The sequence below is a fragment of the Schistocerca americana genome, chromosome 11, assembly GCF_021461395.2.
Source record: "Schistocerca americana isolate TAMUIC-IGC-003095 chromosome 11, iqSchAmer2.1, whole genome shotgun sequence".
In the NCBI taxonomy this organism is placed as follows: domain Eukaryota; kingdom Metazoa; phylum Arthropoda; class Insecta; order Orthoptera; family Acrididae; genus Schistocerca; species Schistocerca americana.
In genome coordinates this window covers 111,106,741-111,129,121 of record NC_060129.1, presented here as the reverse complement: position 1 = coordinate 111,129,121, position 22,381 = coordinate 111,106,741, and the positions used below count along the sequence as shown (strand labels likewise).

The 22,381-nt window shown below is 42.7% G+C and overlaps 1 protein-coding gene across 1 annotated transcript in view; it reads right to left on the bottom strand.

The window, feature by feature from the left end:
- Window positions 1-306: 306 nt before the first annotated feature.
- LOC124554176 (alpha-mannosidase 2) overlaps window positions 307-22,381 on the bottom strand; it is a 792,511-nt gene continuing 770,436 nt past the window's right edge. Inside the window, exon 17 of the mRNA XM_047128249.1 lies at window positions 307-4,829. Coding sequence (XP_046984205.1) covers window positions 4,572-4,829 — 258 coding nt within the window. The 3' untranslated portion in view covers window positions 307-4,571. The remainder of the gene's footprint in view (window positions 4,830-22,381) is intronic.

The window sequence follows — 22,381 nt, the reverse complement described above, 5'->3', positions numbered from 1 at the left end:
TTGTCCTGTATTTCATTGAAATTGTCTGCTAATAGCTAGTAGTTGCTTACCTTCCAGGATAACCTTCATCCTTCTACACACTTTTTATCCAACTCCAAACAGTGATATATTTGCACACAGTAGCTGTGACTGCCTCAGACAGTGGTACGAGAGAAGAGTTACAATTAATTTACCTTGCACGACACCGGTGAGTTGCGATACTTGATTCTTCCAGGGCTAGATGGCATCTAGTATCCTATACAGAAAAGAAGTATATGGGGACACCATTCAACCAACAACCATCTACAACACCATACAAAGCTGGTATATTCTTGTAGCACCTTTAATAACACTTTTATTCCATATTAATAGAATCACATTTTTATTTACATAATTTCATAGTAACATCAGTTTTATTTGCCTTTCTCTACTTCATTCACTCACTCAGTCCTCCGTTCCTTTCTTCTATCTCTCTCTGCACCAATAGTTGTAGTAATATCATTGTAAAAAATATTGACTTTTAACAAGACTTCCATTCTATATACACCCAGACAGTGATCCCACCACATACAGACACATACATAAACACGCACGTACACATTTCAAATTGTTCACTTTCAGGGCACCACATGATATTTAAAAAAAAAAAAAAAAATTAATCAGGAAATGCACTCCCACGCAAGTCTTGTAACTCCACATCAGGTCAATTCCCACACCAAATGCACTGTGGTTCAGGACTCGTACACGACAGAAGCTCTTTGATGGCAAATACATTCTATATTATTTTCTCCTCATTCACATTTTACCTACAAATTAACAGTTTTATTTCAGCACTTTTTAGTTGCTGTTCTTGGAATCTCCACTGAAAAAATGTTTTTCACATTTGTTTCTTTCTGGTAAAAAAAAAATATAACAAAAATGGCAAACCAGAAGACAACGAAACGTAGAAGCAGGGCATAGCAAGTCATATAACTGTCGTTGTCTCATTTACATTATAAATTGTGTCATCCACATTGGTTCACTGCCTAACTGCACTGACTCACTATCTTTGCCCATCATTAAATTTGACCCAGTACAGCTAAGAGAAATAAGGGAGGAAGGAAGAAATGAGGGGGGGCCGGGGGGTGAAGAAGGAATGTACTGTTAAAAAAACACATCCGTTACCATTAGAGAGCGTCTTGCAAGTGTACTTCTCATTTAAATTTTTGGTATTTTCCATTGCTCTTTGTACATACAAATACAGACTTATGAAATGTGACCCATGAGACTCGTAAACTCTATCCTCATTTGGCCCTACTATGTTATGTATACAACTTCCATGTCAACAATTTTCACTGATAAAACAAAGAATATTGAGTTTAAAAATGCAGGTGAATGCAGAACCTCTACCTCTTGGCACTGCACACCATTTCCACTTTCTGTGACTCTGCAGTCAAAAACCTACTTTGAATAACAGCTCTGTTTTAAGTGTGCACTGAGTTGGATTCACAGTGCATGGCAAGATATGAAAAGAACAAAACAACACAGGGCAGACCTCCCCATAAACTGCTTTTACAGGCAAGGAGAACACTGTACAACAATGTTACAATAATATTCTACCCTTTAGCATGAAGTGAAATGATTGAATGGCTGCACTGCAAATTCCTGGCACAAAACTGGAAGTATTGTGTTTGTCAGAACGGAGAGCGATGAGTTTGCCAGGAAGTGAGAGGTGGGTGTCTTCTAATAAGGCATCTGTGTGTGTAAACATTTACGCTTTCTGTGGGTCTAGAGTGAAATGAGTGTCACAGAATTTAATCTACCTGTAGGTAATATGTCATATAAAGCATATGTGTAATAAAGTTTGTGTCAGCAGGCGAGGATATCCATGACTGAGTGCATAGAAGAATTTCTGAGGCAGTCAGTGAAATAAGTGTTAGGCAGTATGTGGCCACAGGAAACAAGGGATGAAGAGCTCGTGTAATGACTGTTGTTCGACACCTTTTTGTGAGCAACAAAAATTTTAATTTTTAAATACAGGTGATGATTTGTTTATCAAATTGTTCAGGAAAGAGATAGTGTACTCAGACGGCCATACAATGGATGGGGATCAATGATACAACTGCCACTGAAGACAGAGCCATATATTAAGTCCTCCTTTCGACTGGAAGGCAATGCTGTCACCAGTAATACTTAACTACTTTGTTCCACCATTTAGCATAGGCCAATGGAATCCACACTTTGTTACCTGATGATGCAGCCATGTATGTGACTGGATGTCGACACCCCTACTGTGCCAATGGACAGCAACCACTGTACATTGCATGTTTTGAGTAACACATTAAACGTGTTTCACAATTTCTTAATATTAACATGACAACAATATGCCCTATATTTTGACACCCTTTGCCAGGTGAATGAATGATGTGTTGTGTAAGTCAATGAAAGCATGAAGTACCCTCAGAAAATGCCAATAAATGTCAGTCACACAGAAAACAACATAGAATTCCACTTGGACGCCAATGTCCCATCCTATTTTATACAATGGACAACTCCTTCACTACAGTTATGTACCATCCAGTTTTATGCACCCAAGCTGTCCTTTCCCCCATGTCACCTATGTCATTCAATTTTATGTACTCAAGCCCTCCTTGCTGAATGAGGCAAGCACCATTCAGTTTTCAAATACCCAAACCCCTCCTTTCTCCCAATCGATTAGGGGACATTTTTCTTCTGAGGAATTCATCCCCATACTTCACTGAAGATGAGTTAAATTGTGGAACAACATACATTACTTTCTTGTGAAGTATCATGTCAAAGTCCAGCTGACCAAAATGTAGATTCCATGAGGGTAAACAACAGCCCCAGAACTGTAAGCCAGAACTGTAAGCAAATTCGTTCAGGAAGAGAAGTCAAATGTTGCTACCATATTGCACTTGTTTTCTTAAGCTGTACAAAAGTTTAAAATGCCAAACAGGTCACTCATTATTACTCTCAACAGAATTTTGCTGCTGAAAATAACTGATCACTCACATCCTCAGGACACACATAACACGAAGAAAAGTGTAGGGACTCCTCAGTTCAGAATCTCATTTCTGCAAGTCTAAACTTTCATCATCATCAGAAGGATAATAGACCCAACAAAACACATTTATGGCAATTACACCCATATAGACCAGTCACATGCAGTAATGTAGATGTCGATACATTTGTTCTGCACCAGTGTTATACCATCTAATACTTTTACATACATCAAGCAATCCTCACGAAAGATGTTTGTCACTGGCCAGTACAGTCAATACAGCTTGCAAAATCTAATCTATCAAGTGAAGGCACCACCATCAGAGGAGAACTATATCATGACAAAAGAAAAGCAATTTTCCATTTTAGTTACCCTGATTACACTCTGGCAGCAATAATAATATTTACACTGGTTTGGGAGCAAGTTACAGCAGATGAAAGTGAAATTTTGCACATTTATCCTCTTACACCAGTGATCATTGCACAAGTATCAACATTCTCTGGTACCTGCATACATTATGCAGGGACACAGATTAACAATTCTAGCACTTGACTGTATGATAGTTCATCAACAAGACTTATCCCAAATGATACAGCAAAGGTGGAGTATCTTTCTGATTAATGTATGTTTGGACGGGGGCAAGCTGAAAGTGACTCCTAGCATAAATTGGACTTCACAGCACTTATATTTATCATTAGCTGAGCTCCCATTTCATTTGGTCAGTGAGATGATTGTAATGAGGGCATTCCGTGCTGCCCAACTAAGGTTCCAAATTTTGTGTGGAAGGTCACTTTCTTCCTAAGACACAGCACAACCTGGATACGTGCGGTAGGTCCACATGGTACAGGATAGCTGGTCTGTTGCCCATATAAGCTGGGACTGCATAGCACAGATGTTTCCCTCTGTCACCTTTAGCCACTCTGACACTTGGAATATGCGTGAAGAATCCTGTCCAATGCAGTAAAATACTGGTGCACAGAAATGACCTGACCTGAGTGTTCGCACCACACCTGAGAGCTATCTACTACTGCCAAGATTGACTATTGTTCCTAGCACAATTTGGGCTGCACGGCACCGCTGCCCGTCATCTATTGAGCTTCCGTCTCTTTTAGCGTGAGTGACGTAGGTTCAAAATGGTAGAGGGAAGGTCACAGTGTCTCCCTAGCTGATGCAGGTCCACACGGTAGATAACACTTTGGTTATTGTACCTAAAATAAGTCGGGGCTACACAGCACTCGTATTTGTCTTCCACCTCATTTAGCCCCAGAGATACTGGAGTACGGATAGGGTGCCCTGCCTGACTTTCCGGTGAGACGGTATAATGCTGCACATCTCACAATAAAATACCCGACAGTGGAATATTGGTGCAGTGATCTGACCTGAGTGTTTGCATCACGCCTGAGAGTATTCCTCACGTTACTGTACGAACGTCCCGTCAACACCTGTCGTAGAAGTGGATGGGAGGTGACCCACGAGGGCCTCGCCCGGATGTCGTCGCCGCAGCAGTCCGGCGAATGCGGTGTCCGGCGGGGGCGTCGGCAGCCCGGACACACTACGCCGCCCACCGCCGTATCCGTCTCCGGCCCCCCCGTCAGACGACGGCGAAGGTGACGTTGAGTGCGGCCAGCTCCATCGGCCGGACGCGGGGTGCACCCGCCCCCGCTCCCAGGTCGGCGGCATCGGGGAGGGGGCCCGGCAGTTCCCGGAGTCCGGTCAGTGAAACCCGCGACACCCTGGACACCGGGGTCTCGGGGCGGAAAGTGGTTCCCGGCCGGAAGGCCTTGTCGGATGTGGCATCTAGAGGACCACAGCGCGGGACCGTAGATCCCGTCACGGCACAGTCGTAGCCCTGTGGGGGGAACACAGGTGTTAGGCAGGCTGCAAATTTCTGTGTTGGCCATTAACGCTGCAGCACCACGACGGATAGTAAATAACAAACTTTCAATTATTTTGTAAATACAGCACACTAGGAAGAAAACATTATTCAATTTGTAGGTGGTACAGGGTACGTCGCATAAGATGTAACACCCGTTATAACTGGTGAATGGTTCCAGATATCTAAAGGACGCTTTCGCAAATGATAGCAGACTAAGGCTCACGTACTTTGGTGTATGATAGAGAGCTTTAAATCTTATCCATTGAGATATTGAAGCAAGTATGACTTTTTGAAAATAGAATTATATACTTTTTTAACTGGAAGAGCAGCTGAACGGAATGGACAGTGTCTTGAAAGGAGGATATAAGATGAACATCAACAAAAGCAAAACGAGGATAATGGAATGTAGTCGAATTAAGTCGGGTGATGCTGAGGGAATTAGATTAGGAAATGAGACGCTTAAAGTAGTGAAGGAGTTTTGCTGTTTGGGGAGCAAAATAACTGATGATGGTCAAAGTAAAGAGGATATAAAATGTAGACTGGCAATGGCAAGGAAAGCGTTACTGAAGAAGAGGAATTTGTTATCATCGAGTATAGATTTAAGTCTCAGGAAGTCTTTTCTGAAAGTATTTGTATGGAGTGTAGCCTGCATGGAAATGAAATGTGGACGATAAATAGTTTAGACAGAAAGAGAATAGAAGCTTTTGAAATGTGGTGCTACAGAAGAATGCTTGATGATTAGGTGGGTAGATCACATAACTAATGAGGAGGTATTGAATAGAATTGGAGGGAAGAGAAATTTGTGACACAACTTGACTAGAAGAAGGGACTGGTTAGTAGGACATATTCTGAGGCATCAAGGGATCACAAGTTTAGTACTGGAGGGCAGCATGGAGGGTAAAAATCGTAGAGGGAGACCGAGAGATGAATACACTAAGCAGATTCAGAAGGATGTAGGTTGCAGTAAGTACTGGGAGACGAAGAAGCTTGCACATGACAGAGTAGCATGGAGAGCTGCATCAAACCAGTCTCAGGACTGAAGACCACAACAACAACAACTTTTTAAATGGCAACCAAAAGCACTTCAAAATATGTGTACAGTGATAATGGTGGTTGATTTGAGGCTGAAACTCTCTGAAAAAGAATCCGAGAAATATTCCAAAACCTGAAAGGCAAGTCAGCTAAAATTGGCTGTTGGGCTGTCAACACGCTCATGCCAGGCAACACTGAGAAAGTGTTTTTCTTGGCAACTGCTTCTACTCCGCAGAAGAATTCCTATTACTGTAGTGTGTAAAATTTGGTGGGAAGGAATTACTAACTCATGTCTGTATATCTTTCAACATTTTTAAAAATAAAATAAAATAAAAGGAAGAAAGACACTCGAAATGTTCAGAATGTAACCATATGTACAAATTAACTTGTGATGTCAATGTAAAATGACTCGTTTCTCCTCATTACGATTTACAGTGCAAAATGATCCTTGTAAATGCAACTAACTAACTTCTATCAGGTCTTTAGAGTGTTTGTCTGCACTGCGGAACTAACAGTAACTATATTGTCCATAATTCAACAGGCACAAACTGTGTATTCAAATGACAAAAAAAGCAATTAGACGTATACAAGGATTGGGTCCAAACGAAACCTGTAAGAAACACTACATCCTATTAAACATAACGATCCTCCGAAGTCTCTATATGTATAACTGCTTAATACACATACAAGAAAATATACAACAATTTACACAGAGAATGAATTTAGATTTGCACAGCACTAGAAACAACTGCATGCTTGATATACCATATTCTAGGCTGTCACTGACACACTACAGTCACAGACACCTAAGTCTAAAGTTATATAATAAACTGCCACAATCAGTCAAAAACCTCACCCTCATTAAATTTAAGGAGGTATTAGACACAGGGTTTAAAAATAAAGCATACTTCTGAATTGAAGAATATCTTGGAAGTAATTTGAAAAGAATGTATAAACAATGAAATAATGTAACTATCATTAACTAAATATGTGAAACTATATAATTAACTCTTGAATGAAATAAACAATGAAGTAGTGTAACTATCATTCACCAAATGCATAAAACTGTATAATTAATTCTTGAATGTAAACTATTCAATGACTATTACTGAGATCTTCTGATTAGTAAGAGGTTTATGTATTTATGTGTATATGTAAAATGATGGGTGTAAAATGTAAAAAGTACTAACTACTAAAAAGATGTATGTATATGCAGGGTAATTCACGAATATATGCAAATATTCTAATATATTATTCTACAAGTAAAACTAAAGAAAAAAGTTCAGATAAACATAGGTCTGCAAATGTTTTAGTCACGGAGTTACACTTAAGAAAAGATTTTGCCTGAAATTTAGCAACTTCACTAATGTGAAGCTATCAGAAAGCTGTACTAGGTTGAAGTAAAGCACAATTTCCATTTATTTCGTTGTTATTGGTCTGGTGAATCTAATAAAACATGTCCCAGACGTGTATCTGCAGTAGTTTTCCAGAACATCCAGAGAAGCAATGGCGTAATTTAATAAAAGTTTTAATTTATTAACTACTTGGCCGAATTTGTTTTTTAAATTCCAGACAACTGCACAAAGTTTTCAACGGACGTTGTAGAGAGTTTAATTTTGGAAAAATGATGGTAATAACGTTAACTGAAACTGTATCAATGTGTCAGATAATCTGCTTTTATTAATAGCACAGCACACGTGAATTCATGATAAATCGGAAAAAACAAATCTTATTGTTATGGAAGTTGTACAGCGTACATACAGTTCCACAATACATTCACAATAAATGTTCAAAATGGTTCAAATGGCTCTGAGCACTATAGGACTTAACATCTGAGGTCATCAGACCTACATCTACATACATACTCTGCAATCCACCATACGGTGCGTGGTGGAGGGTACCTCGTACCACAACTAGCATCTTCTCTCCCTGTTCCACTCCAAAACAGAACGAGGGAAAAATGACCGCCTATATACTTCTGTACGAGCCCTCATCTCCCTTATCTTTGTAGTCTTTCCGTGAAATATAAGTTGGCGGCAGTAAAATTGTACTGCAGTCAGCCTCAACTGCTGGTTCTCTAAATTTCCTCAGCAGCGATTCACGAAAAGAACGCCTCCTTTCCTCTAGAGACTCCCACCCGAGTTCCTGAAGCATTTCTGTAACACTCGTGTGATGATCAAACCTACCAGTGACAAATCTAGCAAACCGCCTCTGAATTGCTTGTATTTCCTCCCTCAATCCGACCTGATAGGGATCCTAAACGCTCGAGCAGTACTCAAGAATAGGTTGTATTAGTGTTTTATAAGCGGTCTCCTTTACAGATGAACCACATCTTCCCAAAATTCTACCAATGAACCGAAGACGACTATCCGCCTTCCCCACAACTGCCATTACATGCTTGTCCCACTTCATATCGCTCTGCAATGTTACGCCTAAATATTTAATCGACGTGACTGTGTCGAGTGATACACTACTAATGGAGTATTCAAACATTAAGGGATTCTTTTTCCTATTCATCTGCATTAATTTACATTTATCTATATTTAGAGTTAGCTGCCATTCTTTACACCATTCACAAATCCTGTCCAAGTCATCTTGTATCCTCCTACAGTCACTCAACGACACCTTCCCCTACACCGCAGCATCATCAGCAAACAGCCGCACATTGCTATCGACCCTATCCAAAAGATAATGTATGTAGGTATAAAACAACAGCGGACCTACCACACTTCCCTGGGGCACTCCAGATGATACCCTCACCTCCGATGAACACTCACCATCGAGGACTACTTAAACCTAACCTAGTCTAAGGACATCACACACATTCATGCCCTAGACAGGATCCGAACCCGCGACCATAGCAGCAGCGCAGTTCCGGACTGAAGCGCCTAGAACCGCTCGGCCACAGCGGCCGGAAAAATACGGTCCCCGCACAAAACATTCAGCAACGACGCACCAAACTGTCAACATGAGGGCTGTCTAATGGTCGCTGATGAATTTCGCGAGCGTTTTCTGCATCCCAGTAGCGGAAACTCTGTTTGTTTATAGTTCCTGATAAGTGGAAATGGGCCTCATCCGAAGAAATAAATAAAGCGCCAGATGGAATGTTTTGAAGAATTTCCTCACACTCAGCTCTGCGAGTTTCAAAATCTCTCTCACTTAATTCCTGAGTAAACATAATTTTGAAGGGGTGCGTATGAAATTCAAATGGTTCAAATGGTTCTAAACACTATGGAACTTAACATCTGAGGTCATCAGTCCTCTAGGACTTAGAACTACTGAAACCTAACTAACCTAAGGACATCACACACATCCATTTCCGTGGCAGGATTCGAACCTGCAACCGTAGCAGCAGCGCGGTTCCGGACTGACACGCCTAGAGCCGCTCGGCCACAACAGCCGGCGCATATGAAGTTCTCTGTCAAGAATTTTTCTTACACTCCTACAGCTAATACCAGGGCAACTGCATTGGTTGATTCTTGCACAGACACTCTCTGACGCGACACATTTTCCGGCGGTAGGTTTTCTTTTCAGTGCTGAACCTGTCTTTCTACAGTCTGACACCCACAGTTGAATAGTTTTTCTATCCGGGACACCATCGTGTCGGCCAAGTTGGAATCGTCTCCGAAACGTTCGCTGAGTACTAATCACAGAACCACCATTACGAATAAACTCCTCCAGAACAAACGCACGATGCTCACCAATCCACGCTATGGCGCTCACTGAAAATGGCGCGGACACCGCTTTCAGACAAAACACGCCCCACATCAGTATGCTCACTACAATTCGCACGCCTGCTACGTCAAATGTGGGAGGTTTTATGGTCGGACCCTGTATTTTGCAGGCCAGTTCTTTATTTTTTTATTTTGAACACCCTGTAGATCGCAGACACCCTATCTCTACCGTGCTGCGGTAGCGTTCTCGCTTCCCGCGCCCGGGTTCGATTCCCGGCGGGGTCAGGGGTTTTCTCTGCCTCGTGATGACTGGGTGTGTGTGATGTCCTTAGATTAGTTAGGTTTAAGTAGTTCTAAGTTCTAGGGGACTGATGACCATAGATGTTAAGTCCCATAGTGCTCAGAGCCATTTGAACCATTCTACCGTGCTGAGGCTGGAATCACAACATGGAGACCTTACGCACTGACCCTCTCCGATTTGCTTTGTATTTGTAGGATGGGTGTCAATTTTCTAAACCAGTACGGCACACTTCTAAAAAAAATCGAAAACTTTGAATTTGAGGATCAGGAACATCTCCGAACACTGTTAAGTACAAAAGAATTTTACATTACTTACGAAATAATGGGTAGCTCAGCGTGTAGCGTAATTGAAGTGTGATTAAAAAAGTCGCTGGTTCGAATCTCGCTACCAGTACACCTCTTTTAAATTTCATATCTATTAACAAATGGAAACGTTAATTAAAATATGAGATCATAATTTTTAATAAAAATATAATCTTCTTATTTTTAGTGACTATTCTCATAAAAATTTCATTATTCACAAAAGATTAAAATTTGGAACAAAATTGAGAAACAAATTGCTATTGTTATTTTTGGAGACTGAATGGTATTACTAACATATACAGTGTGAAAAGTATTTAAACCGACAAACTCTGGGAGGTTGTAGGGGACATCAAAACCAATATTTTTTCCTAATGTCATTTCTTCCTATGAGGATTATTTAAACCGTTGGAGACCGTATTACGCTCTTCAGTTGATAGAGGCCGTATTACGCTCTTCAGTTGTAGGCAACTGCTGTCCACCAGTGTAGTAGTGCATTGTGTCTGTTTACTAATGCAGCGATACACCTGGAGTGAGTACACTGATATGGTTGGTGCGTACTACGTAGCGCACCACAACGGACGAGCTGCACAGCGGGTTTATCTACAACAACATCCTAATCGATGTATCCGGCATCATACGACCTTTGCTGCTGTGTACCAACGTCTGCGTGAGACCGGGTCATTTAGCAGATTGCCTGGACAGGGACGCCGTCGCACAGTAAGAACTCTGCAATTTGAGGAAGCTGTCTTGCAGCATGTGGAGCGGGATCCTTCAATCAGCACTCGTGCAACTGCACGTCACATGGGGACGAATCATACGAACGTAAGAACAGTCCTTCGAGAGCAATTGTTACGTCCATTTCACTTACAGCGTGTCCACAACCTGGAACCAGTTGATTATCCCAGAGCACAGTTTTTGCAGTGGTACCTCGAACAGTGTGAAATGCATCCTACATTTCCATCCTCTGTGTTGTTTACCGATGAGGCAACGCTCGGGTGTGATGGAGTCTTCAACATTCACAGTTCGCATGTCTGGAGTGAGGGTAACTAACATGCCACAGTTACTAGCGCTCATCAAGTGCGGTTCTTCGTTGATGTGTGGGTCGGTGTTGTTGGGGACTGTTTAATTGGGCCGTATCTGCTACCTAGGCCATTAAATGGCAGGCACTATTACAATTTTCTCGCCAGAGCATTGCCAGATTTGCTGGAAGACAACGCATGTGGTTCCAACATGACGGGGCGCCGGCACATTTCAGTCGTCGTGTGCGTCGATTCCTGGACCGACGGTTCCCAGAAACGTGGATTGGCAGAGGTGGTCCTGTACCGTGGCCTGCTCGATCCCCAGATATGTCTCCTCTGGACTTTCTTGTGTGGGGAGAGATGCGCAACCTTGTTTACGCAACTCCTGTTGCGTCAGAAGAGGATCTGGTTTCCCGGGTAGTAGTAGCAGCAGGAACAATTCTGGATACTCCTGGGATTTTTGCCCGTGTCAGACAGAACATGATCCGACGGTGTAACCTTTGCTTACGCGTCAATGGAGGCATTTTTGAAAATCTACTGTAATTGAAATTGGGTTGTGTTAATGTGTTGTCTCTTGGTCATAAAAAATCGAAAAGTGTTTGTTGGTTTAAATAATTTGCCGCCAGAGAAATCTTCATCTACCGGATTAAATACTCCTCATAGGAAAAAATGACATTAGGGAAAAATATTTGTTTTGATGTCCCCTACAACCTCCCAGACTTTGTCGGTTTAAATATTCTTCACCCTGTATAATACGTTTCACTTCGCTAAAACTCACATCGCATGTTCGCATCAAACTTTACTTTACTACAACGAGTAATTAAAAATAAAACATTGTATCTTTGTTAAAAATTATGTTTCAACGTTTGTTGACGAACATTTCCATTTGTAAATAAATATGAAAATGAAAAATACAATTTAAGGAAGTATGCTACTAACGAGACTTGAACCAGAAATTTTTTTACTAAAATCCGGTTACGCTGCGCGCATTTATGTAATTTTTTCCGGTTTTTTATTTTTATTTTATTTATTTACTTATTTTTTGGTCAGGCCGGAAGAGGTCATAAGACTTAATCCTGGATTGGCAGAAGAAGACGAGCAAGCTTTTATTTTTTATAAAAAAAGCTGGACCACATTAGTGTGAGTCGGATATCCTAGCCACCTTTCTTTCTTAACAACAGCTTTTTTTTCCCTTCCATTTTCCCCTTATAGCCCCAACCTTGGGCGCGCGACCATTCGCCTTCGTCGGTGCTGGCTGTTTGACCTTACTGTTGAACTATCATTAGCGTCACCAATGCTGCCTACATTGCTGAAAGGAAAGTTTTCTCTTGAAATCTTCGTACCTCTCTGAACTAAAACATTTCTTTAAAGGATCCTTAGAAATTGAAACCTTCCTCTACGGCAGGTGTTCCCAAACTTTCCCTCTGACGGAACACTTTGAGCATCCAGTTACTTTGATGGAATACCTTGTTTATTTTGAAGGCTAATATTTTTTTTTTAAACCGAGAAAAACTTGATTTATTAAGTGATTATTTCCATTTTAAATCTTAAGTCATAGCAAAGAAATCATAATAACATATATAATAACAAAATCAGGAAAAATGTCGAAAAGAAATGCCATGTTGTTAATAGTGTTTAGAGGACGACTTATCCATTTCCCGCGGAAACCTGTGTTTCGTGCAACACTGTTTGGGAAGCCCTGCTCTACGGTTTTGTCGTATCACGACTTAAACCACAAAATTAAAGCGTGAGTCCTCGGTAAATTATAGACTTGGCCACAAACCGCAAACACGTTGAGCTACCAACGAATTTCTTAATTAAACACAATTACTGTCAATCTTCAAAGCATATTTTTTCGAGGACTGCGTTCACAGTGCTTTAAGAAACTGATGTCCAGCCACCGATATTCACATCAATAAAATCGAAAAGGGTAGAGCAGTCCGTAAGGTTTCGTTAGTAACCTAACTGTGGGTACAGAGCACAGTTTCCGTCATTACGCATTGTGCAAAGTAGAACCGACATTTACAGTTTTCCTCATTTATAGCTGAAATGAAGCACTGATTTTAACAACTGAACGACTTGCTATGTCAATATTACATATGTAGCAGTAGTTGGAAACTGGAAATTTGTGGTAAGATCTCATGGGACCAAACTGCGGAGGTCTTCGGCCGCTAAGCTTACACACTACTTAATCTAACTTAAACTAAGTAACGCTGAAGGACGACACACACACCCATGCCCAAGGGAGGACTACTCGAATCTCTGACGGGGTGAGCCGAGCAGACCGTGACAAGACGCTCAAGACCGCACCGCTACCCCGCGCAGCTTTAGTGCGCTAATGGCCATTAAAATTGCTACACCAAGGAGAAAAACAGATGATAAACGGGTATTCATTGGACAAATATATTATATTAGAACTGGCATGTCACTACATTTTCACCCAATTTGGGTGCATAGATCCTGAGAAATCAGTACCCAGAACAACCACCTCTGGCCGTAATAATGGCCTTGATACGTCTGGGCATTGAGTCAGACAGAGCTTGGATGGTGTGTACAGGTACAGCTGCCCATGCAGCTTCAGCACGATACCACAGTTCATCAAGAGTAGTGACCAGCGTATTGTGACGAACCAGTTGCTCGGTCACCATTGACCAGACGTTTCCAGTTGGTGAGAGATCTGGAGAATGTGCTGGTCAGGGCAGCAGTCGAACATTTTCTGTATCCAGAAAGGCCCGAACAGGACCCGCAACATGCGGTCCTGCATTATCCTGCTGAAATGTAGGGTTTCGCAGGGATCGAATGGAGGGTAGAGCCACGGGTCGTAACACATCTGAAATGTAACGTCCACTGATCAAAGTGCCGTCAGTGCGAACAAGAGGTGACCGAGACGTGTAACCAATGGCACCCTATACCATCACGCCAGGTGATACACCAGTATGGCGATGACGAATACAAGCTTCCAACGTGCGTTCACCACGATGTCGCCAAACACGGATGCGACCTTCATGATGCTGTACACAGAACCTGCTGGATTCATACGAAAAATGACGTTTTGCGATTCGTGCACCCAGGTTACAGCCGTGTGGATAAGATGCCTGTCATCTCGACTGCTAGTGATACGAGGCCGTTGGGATCCAGCACGGCGTTCCGCGTTACCCTCCTGAACCCACCGATTCCATATTCTGCCAACAGTCATTGGATCTCTACCAACGCGAGCAGCAGTGTCGCGATACGATGAACCGCAATCGCGATAGACTACAATCCGACCTTTATCAAAGTCGGAAAAGTGATGGTACGCATTTCTCCTCCTTACACGAGGCATCACAACAACGTTTCACCAGGCAACGCCGGTCAGCTGCTGTTTGTGTATGAGAAATCGGTTGGAAACTTTCCTCATGTCAGCACGTTGTAGGTGTCGCCACCGGCGCCAACCTTGTGTGAATGCTCTGAAAAGCTAATCATTTGCATATCACAGCATCTTCTTCCTGTCGGTTAGATTTCGCGTCTGTGGCACGTCATCTTCGTGGTGTAGCAATTTTAGTGGTCACTAGTATAGTAGTAATAGTAGTAGTACAGTATACTTAATTTCATCGAAATTCCCATCACTGCCGTGGCTATCACAGCCAGGTAAAATCGTAACAAACTGAAATATTGTGCGACGGTTGTTTCCTTTTACGAGTGACAGAATTAGAGCTTCGTGTTTTTGATGCACAGCGACTCATACAGTTCATCGCTCCCAAAGGAGTAGAAGACAAAACATCGCTTTAGCAAGAATCGCGAAGGATTTAGGTTCCTGACGGCTCCTCAATAATGCGTATAAAACGTACTCTGAAGAGCCAAAGAAACTGGTACACCCGCCTCATATCACGTAGGGCCCCCGCGAGCACGCAGAAGTGCCGCAACACGACGTGGCATGGACTCCACTAATGTCAGAAGTAGTGCTGGAGGGAACTGACACCATGAATCCTGCAGGGCTGCCATAAGAGTACGAGGGGATTGACATCTCTTCTGAACAGCAAGGCATCCCGGATACGCTCAATAATGTTCATGTCTGTGGCATCTAGTGACCAGAGAAAGTGTCTAAACTCCGAAGAATGTTTTGGAGCCACTCTGTAGCAATTCTGGACGTGTGTCGTGTCGCGGCATCCTGCTGGAACTGCCCAAGTCCGTCGGAATGCACAGTGGATATGAACGGATGCAGGTGACCAGACAGGATGCTTACGTACGTGTCACCTGCCAGAGTCGTATCTAGACGTATCAGGGGTTCCATATCACTCCAACTGCACACGCCCCACACCATTACAGAGACTCCACTAACTTGAACAGTGTCCTACTGATATGCAGGGTCCATGGATTCATGAGGTTGTCTCCATACCCGCAGACGTCCATCTGCTCGATACAATTTGAAACGAGACTCGTCCGACCGGACAACATGTTTCCAGTCATCAACAGTCCAATGACGGGCCCACTCGAGGCGTAAACCTTTGTGTCGTGTAGTCATTAAGGGCACACGAGTGGGCCTTCGGCTCCGAAAACCGGATCGATGTTGTTTGGTTCAATGGTTCGCACGCTGACACTTTTGATGGGCCAGCATTGAAGTCTGCAGCAGTCTGCGGAAGGGTTGCACTTCTGTCATGTTGAACGATTCTCTTCAGTCGTCGTTGGCACCGTTCTTGCGCGATCTTTTTCCGGCGGCAGCGATGTCGGAGATTTGATGTCTTACCGGATTCCTGATATTTACGGTACACTCGTGAAATGGTCATACGGGAAAATCCCCACTTCATCGCTACCTCGGAGATGCTGTGTACCATCGCTCGTGCGCCGACTATAACAACAATTTAGAAAACCTACCTGTTACCAACTGTTCGTCTAAAATTGTGACCCATATGTTTGTGACTATTACAGCGCCATCTATCACAAAGCGAAAAAAGTGGTACAAGTAAAACATTCATATTTCTTTACGTACTACAAGAATATGTAATAAAAAATGGGAGTTCCTATTTTTAAAAAAGCAGTTGAAATCCGTTTGACCTATGGCAGCGCCATCTTGCGAGCCAACCATAGCGTCATCTGGTTTCCCCCTTCAAGCTAGACAAGTTTCGTTCTTTGTAGTTTTTTCGTTTGATGCTTATTTCTTGAGATATTTGGCCCGGTCACGATCAATGGACCACCCTGTATAGGCTTTGTCGACTGCAGCGCCGTATTCCGCCTGCATTTGAATACGCACGCGTATACCAGTTTCTGCGGCGCTTCAGTGTGTTATTATGCGTTGTGTGTGGGGAATGGCTATCCGCCCTGATCTCCTTTCCCCCTCTATCTGGCTATCTCTATCTGCCTCTCTCGCTGTCCACGCACTCTTCCTCCCCCCTCTTCTTTCCCACCTCTTCCACCCCCACTCTCTCACCATCTCTTCTTCGGCCTCCCTCTAATCTTCAGTCGTGCTTACTGTTCTTGCAAATTTAAATTTCTTAGTAGGGATGGCGGTTATCGATGAAAGAACGGCTTTTCGCGCATATCGTTTCTCTTCCCACGCCAGTTTAATCTGACTTTTAAAACCGCTCAAAATAACGTGTTTCTCAAATAACAGATTTTCGGTATTGTTACTATTATTATCTCCTATAATAAACATAGAAATCGAACAAAGATTGAAATTTTTTTGATATTATCAGTTTCAAGATACACAGAGCCAAAAGACGGTCGGGGTGGCCGAGCGGTTCTAGGCGCTACAGTCTGGAACTGCGCGACCGCTACGGTCGCAGGTTCGAATCCTGCCTCGGGCATGGATGTGTGTGATGTTCTTAGGTTGGTTAGGTTTAAGTAGTTCTAAGTTCTAGGGGATTGATGATCTCAGAAGTTACGTCCCATAGTGCTCAGAGCCATTTGAACCATTTTTGAACCAAAATATCAAATTAAATACGCAAATAAAACAAAATTTAGTCGTCCACCGTTTGCTGCTTTTCTCAGAAAGTAGTAAGTGGTTGAATACTACAAAAAAAACCACCAGTATTCTCCTGCTGATTATATTTTTTTTAAACTGTGTTCAAAAATAATGTCGTAATCGAGGACCGTATCAGTATTTGGGCATTACGAATAGCCAGTGCTAAAGGGTGAACAGTGAGTTTGAGAAACTCTATTTTTAGTGTTAATTTGTCCGTTTTCAAGGACTACAAGCAGATAAAGGCATATTATGTGGACATAGGCAGCACCAGCACTACTGTATACTATGAATGAGTTGTTATGTTTTCCATTTATTACTGTTGCCATAGTTTCCCACCTCTTTTATTATGTCATAGAAATGGCAGACAAATCTTTAATCTGAAACTTCTAAAACTGTGTGCCGGACCGAGACTCGAGCTCGGGACCTTTGCCTTTCGCGGGCATCTGAGCAACCCATGCACGACTTACACCCCGTTCTCACAGCTTTACTCCTGTAGCTGGTAGAGCACTTGCCCGCGAAAGGCAAAGTTTCCGAGTTCGAGTCTCGGTCCGGCACACAGTTTTAATCTGCCAGGAAGTTTCGTATCGGCGCACACTCCGCTGCTGAGTGAAAATCTCATCCTGAAATCTGTAATCTTTTAAAGCAAATGAAGCATTGTGCTTTATTGCTAAGTCACTTCATAGAAATATTTCCAGGCTAGGGTAGGTGCCATTCTCCAGTGCAACGGTAGTCCAGCGAACCGTAAGCCACGTTACACAGTAACAGCGACATTATTGTATGAGCTATGCTGTACCAGTTCTTACGCCATTGGTTTGTCGTTCGTTTCCGTCGGCACTGCTGTTGAAACAGCCCTGATCGCTTTTCTCATTTTCTATAATTACGCAATTTTTCACACCGTTGCACATTTTACGAATATAAATTACTCCTTATTGAAAGAGGTTTATTTGGAAACGAAAAACTGTAGCATTGCTGCTATGACTAATTGATATTTCGAGTTTCTTACTCGGCTATTAGTAAAAAATGAAAAACAACTGTTGTAATGGAGACCAAGCAAATCCCGAAAAATACCGGTTATTCAGAATTAAAATACCGATATCGGTTTTAATCGGTCGGATTTTCCATTCCTTCTTCGTAACATTACTCTAATTATAAGCTATAAATAATTCTTTTTGTTTACTGCAAAAATTCGATGCTAGGAAGAAACAAAACAGCACATTGTGTCTGTACGGTTTTTGTTTACAATGAGAAAGAATGCACATGCGAGATACAACTTCTGTAATGGTTTAAACACACTACTATTGTAGTTAAAACTATGAGAAAAAAAACAAAGCAGCATATTTTCACAGTAGTGCACGGCACACCATTTTCTTCCCTGTAGTCGGTTTTACCGGAAAACCTGTACATTGTTGTTTATAAACATGTGGCCTATGTCCGTAAGTAAATCGATCAAGAACTTTTCGCAATTTTTGACGACAAGTTTTGCTTAATCCAGTACAGATATCGAAAGAATATCAAGATGTGAAAACCGTTGATTACCGGAAAAACTGTTATAGTGGTTAGATATTAACATTCTGCCGTCTAAACATCTTCGTCATTCATCATGTTTCATGTATCAGGAATAAGAGGGCACTTTACGTTCCGCTGTCATTACCTCCCTTTCCTGTTCCAGTCGCGTACGGTTCGCGGGGAGAACGACTGCCGGAAAGCCTCCGTGCGCGCTCGAATATCTCTAACTTTACATTCGTGATCTCCTCGGGAGGTGTAAGTAGGGGGAAGCAATATATTCGATACCTCATCCAGAAACGCACCCTCTCGAAACCTGGACAGCAAGCTACACCGTGATGCAGAGCGCCTCTCTTGCAGAGTCTGCCACTCGAGTTTATTAAACATCTCCGTAACGCTATCACGCTTACCAAATAACCCTGTGACGAAACGTGCCGCTCTTCTTTGGATCTTCTCTATCTCCTCCGTCAACCCGAACTGGTACGGATCCCACACTGACGAGTAATACTCAAGTATAGTTCGAACGAGTGTTTTGTAAGCCATCTCCTTTGTTGATGGACTACATTTTCTAAGGACCCTCCCAATGAATCTCAACCTGGCACTCGCCTTACCAACAATTAATTTTACATGATCATTCCACTTCAAATCGTTCCGTACGCATACTCCCAGATATTTTACAGAAATAACTGCTACCAGTGTTTGTTCCGCTATCATATAATCATACAATAAAGGATCCTTCTTTCAACGTATTCGCAGTACATTACATTTGTCCATGTTAAGGGTCTGTTGCCACTCCCTGCACCAAGTGCCTGCCAAGGTCGCAGGTTCGAATCCTGCCTCGGGCATGGATGTGTGTGATGTCCTTAGGTTAGTTAGGTTTAAGTAGTTCTAAGTTCTAGGGGACTGATGACTACAGCAGTTAAGTCCCATAGTGCTCAGAGCCATTTGAACCATTTTTTTGCATTTCGCTACAATTTTGTAATGCTGCAACTTCTCTGTATACTACAGCATCATCCGCGAAAAGCCGCATGGAACTTCCAACACTATTTATAATGGTCCTTATCACACAGTTAATAACATTTAGACACAAATAAAGACTCTCAAATGGAAGACCATTCTCAACTATAAATAAACTGCTGAGTGATGGTCTGGATAGGTGTCTGCCTATTACACAACTGTCGGCGGTCTCTGTCAGTCAACAGACGACGTCGGCCTGTATGCTTTTGTGCTGTACGTGTTCCTTCACTTTCCCACGTCACTATCACATCGGAAACAGTGGACCTAGGGATGTTTAGGAGTGTGGAAATCTCGCGTACAGACGTATGACACAAGTGACACCCGATCACCTAACCACGTTCGAAGTCCGTGAGTTCCGCGGACCGCCCCATTCTGTTCTCTTCACGATGTCTAATGACTACTGAGGTCGCTGATATGGAGTACCTGGCAGTAGGTGGCAGCACAATGCACCTGATACGAAAAGTATGTTTTTGAGGGTGTCCGGATACTTTCGATCACGTAGTGTATAATCTTTCAAATGCAGAAACACGCCTACCAATTTTCGTTTATGTCGCACAACTCCTTGTTGGTATCGTGATTTTTTGTCCTTCACTGTATCTTTCGGTGAAACCAAATCCTGTACAGGATTACACCGTTGTAATAAAGGAACCTTTACTGAAAGTAATACAATAAATATGAAGGTAATTTGAGCATTACTTCAGAAGCCTCCTGCTCTCGTATGTTGATTAAGGAGCATGCAATGTGTGTATCATCTACGACCTACGGACGCAATCGTAAACAAAGCGAGAAACAGAATGAGCCTCATTAAGACGCTACGATCGTGTTTCGATGTCGCCAGAACGGAACCAGTGATTTTCACCTACAAAACGTTCGTTTGGCCAATCCTCGAGTGCGCAGAGTGCGTTTGGTGGGCTTCGGAACACCACTACAAAAGATTAGCATCGTTCGACCGCCGAAGCTTAACGGCAGCCGCAAGACTGCAGCATACCACAGCGAACGAGAGAGTATATGCATCGACAAACACTCGTCCCCTAACGGATAAAATTGTCTCAGAAACGGGCAAATGCACACTAAACAGGACTAGCAAAAACTGACCAGTAAAGTGCTTATTGCCTACATCCACTTACGAGTTTAACATTATCTCTACCATCTTCCCCCTTCTCAAAACTAAAAAAGATGGAGTTCTTCTAGCTGTTCTGGCGGCCCATAGTGTGGTGTTCGTACTGTAAGACCTTCGGTACACACACCATCACATTATTTGACTTGTCGCTCTAACGAAGTAGGCGAGTGTCAGCAATATGTCTCGTGGTCTTATCGTGGCGTGTTTATCTTCTGCCGTTAGGTCAGACGATAGATATGCCACTTGCACGCTTAGAGTAGCAGATTGACGGTGACAACTTTAAACAGAACTTGATTAATTTTCAGACACATTTATTAAAATAGTAACAAGCATAAACCTTACGTAACTTGATTCTGGATGCTATTTACAATTGACAATCTGAAGTTCCTTTGGTCTTGGTATGTTAATCTTATTCTCACATATCTTTGATACTTGACAAAGTGTCTATTTCTCTTCATGGCTATGGTTCAAATGGCTCTGGGCACTATGGGACTTAACTGCTGCGGTCATCAGTCCCCTAGAACTTAGATCTACTTAAACCTAACTAACCCAAGGACATCACACACGTCCATGTCCGAGGCAGGATTCGAACCTGCGACCGTAGCGGTCACGCGACTCCAGACTAGCGCCTAGAACCGCTAAGCCACTCCGGCCGGCTTCTACATCTACATTTACACTCCGCAAGCCACCCAACGGTGTGTGGCGGAGGGCACTTCACGTGCCACTGTCATTACCTCCCTTTCCTGTTCCAGTCGCGTATGGTTCGCGGGAAGAACGACTGTCTGAAAGCCTCCGTGCGCTCTCTAATCTCTCTAATTTTACATTCGTGATCTCCTCGGGAGGTATAAGTAGGGGGAAGCAATATATTCGATACCTCATCCAGAAACGCACCCTCTCGAAACCTGGACAGCAAGCTACACCGCGATGCAGAGCACCTCTCTTGCAGAGTCTGCCACTTGAGTTTATTAAACATCTCCGTAACGCTATCACGGTTACCAAATAACCCTGTGACGAAACGCGCCGCTCTTCTTTGGATCTTCTCTATCTCCTCCGTCAACCCGAACTGGTACGGATCCCACACTGATGAGCAATACTCAAGTATAGGTCGAACGAGTGTTTTGTAAGCCACCTCCTTTGTTGATGGACTACATTTTCTAAGCACTCTCCCAATGAATCTCAACTTGGTACCCGCCTTACCAACAATTAATTTTATATGATCATTCCTCTTCAAATCGTTCCACACGCATACTCCCAGATATTTTACAGAAGTAACTGCTACCAGTGTTTGTTCCGCTATCATATAATCATACAACAAAGGATTCTTCTTTCTATGTATTCGCAATACATTACATTTGTCTATGTTAAGGGACAGTTGCCACTCCCTGCACCAAGTGCCTATCCGCTGCAGATCTTCCTGCATTTCGCTACAATTTTCTAATGCTGCAAAATCTCTGTATACTACAGCATCATCCGCGAAAAGCCGCATGGAACTTCCGACACTATCCACTAGGTCATTTATATACACTCCTGGAAATGGAAAAAAGAACACATTCACACCGGTGTGTCAGACCCACCATACTTGCTCCGGACACTGCGAGAGGGCTGTACAAGCAATGATC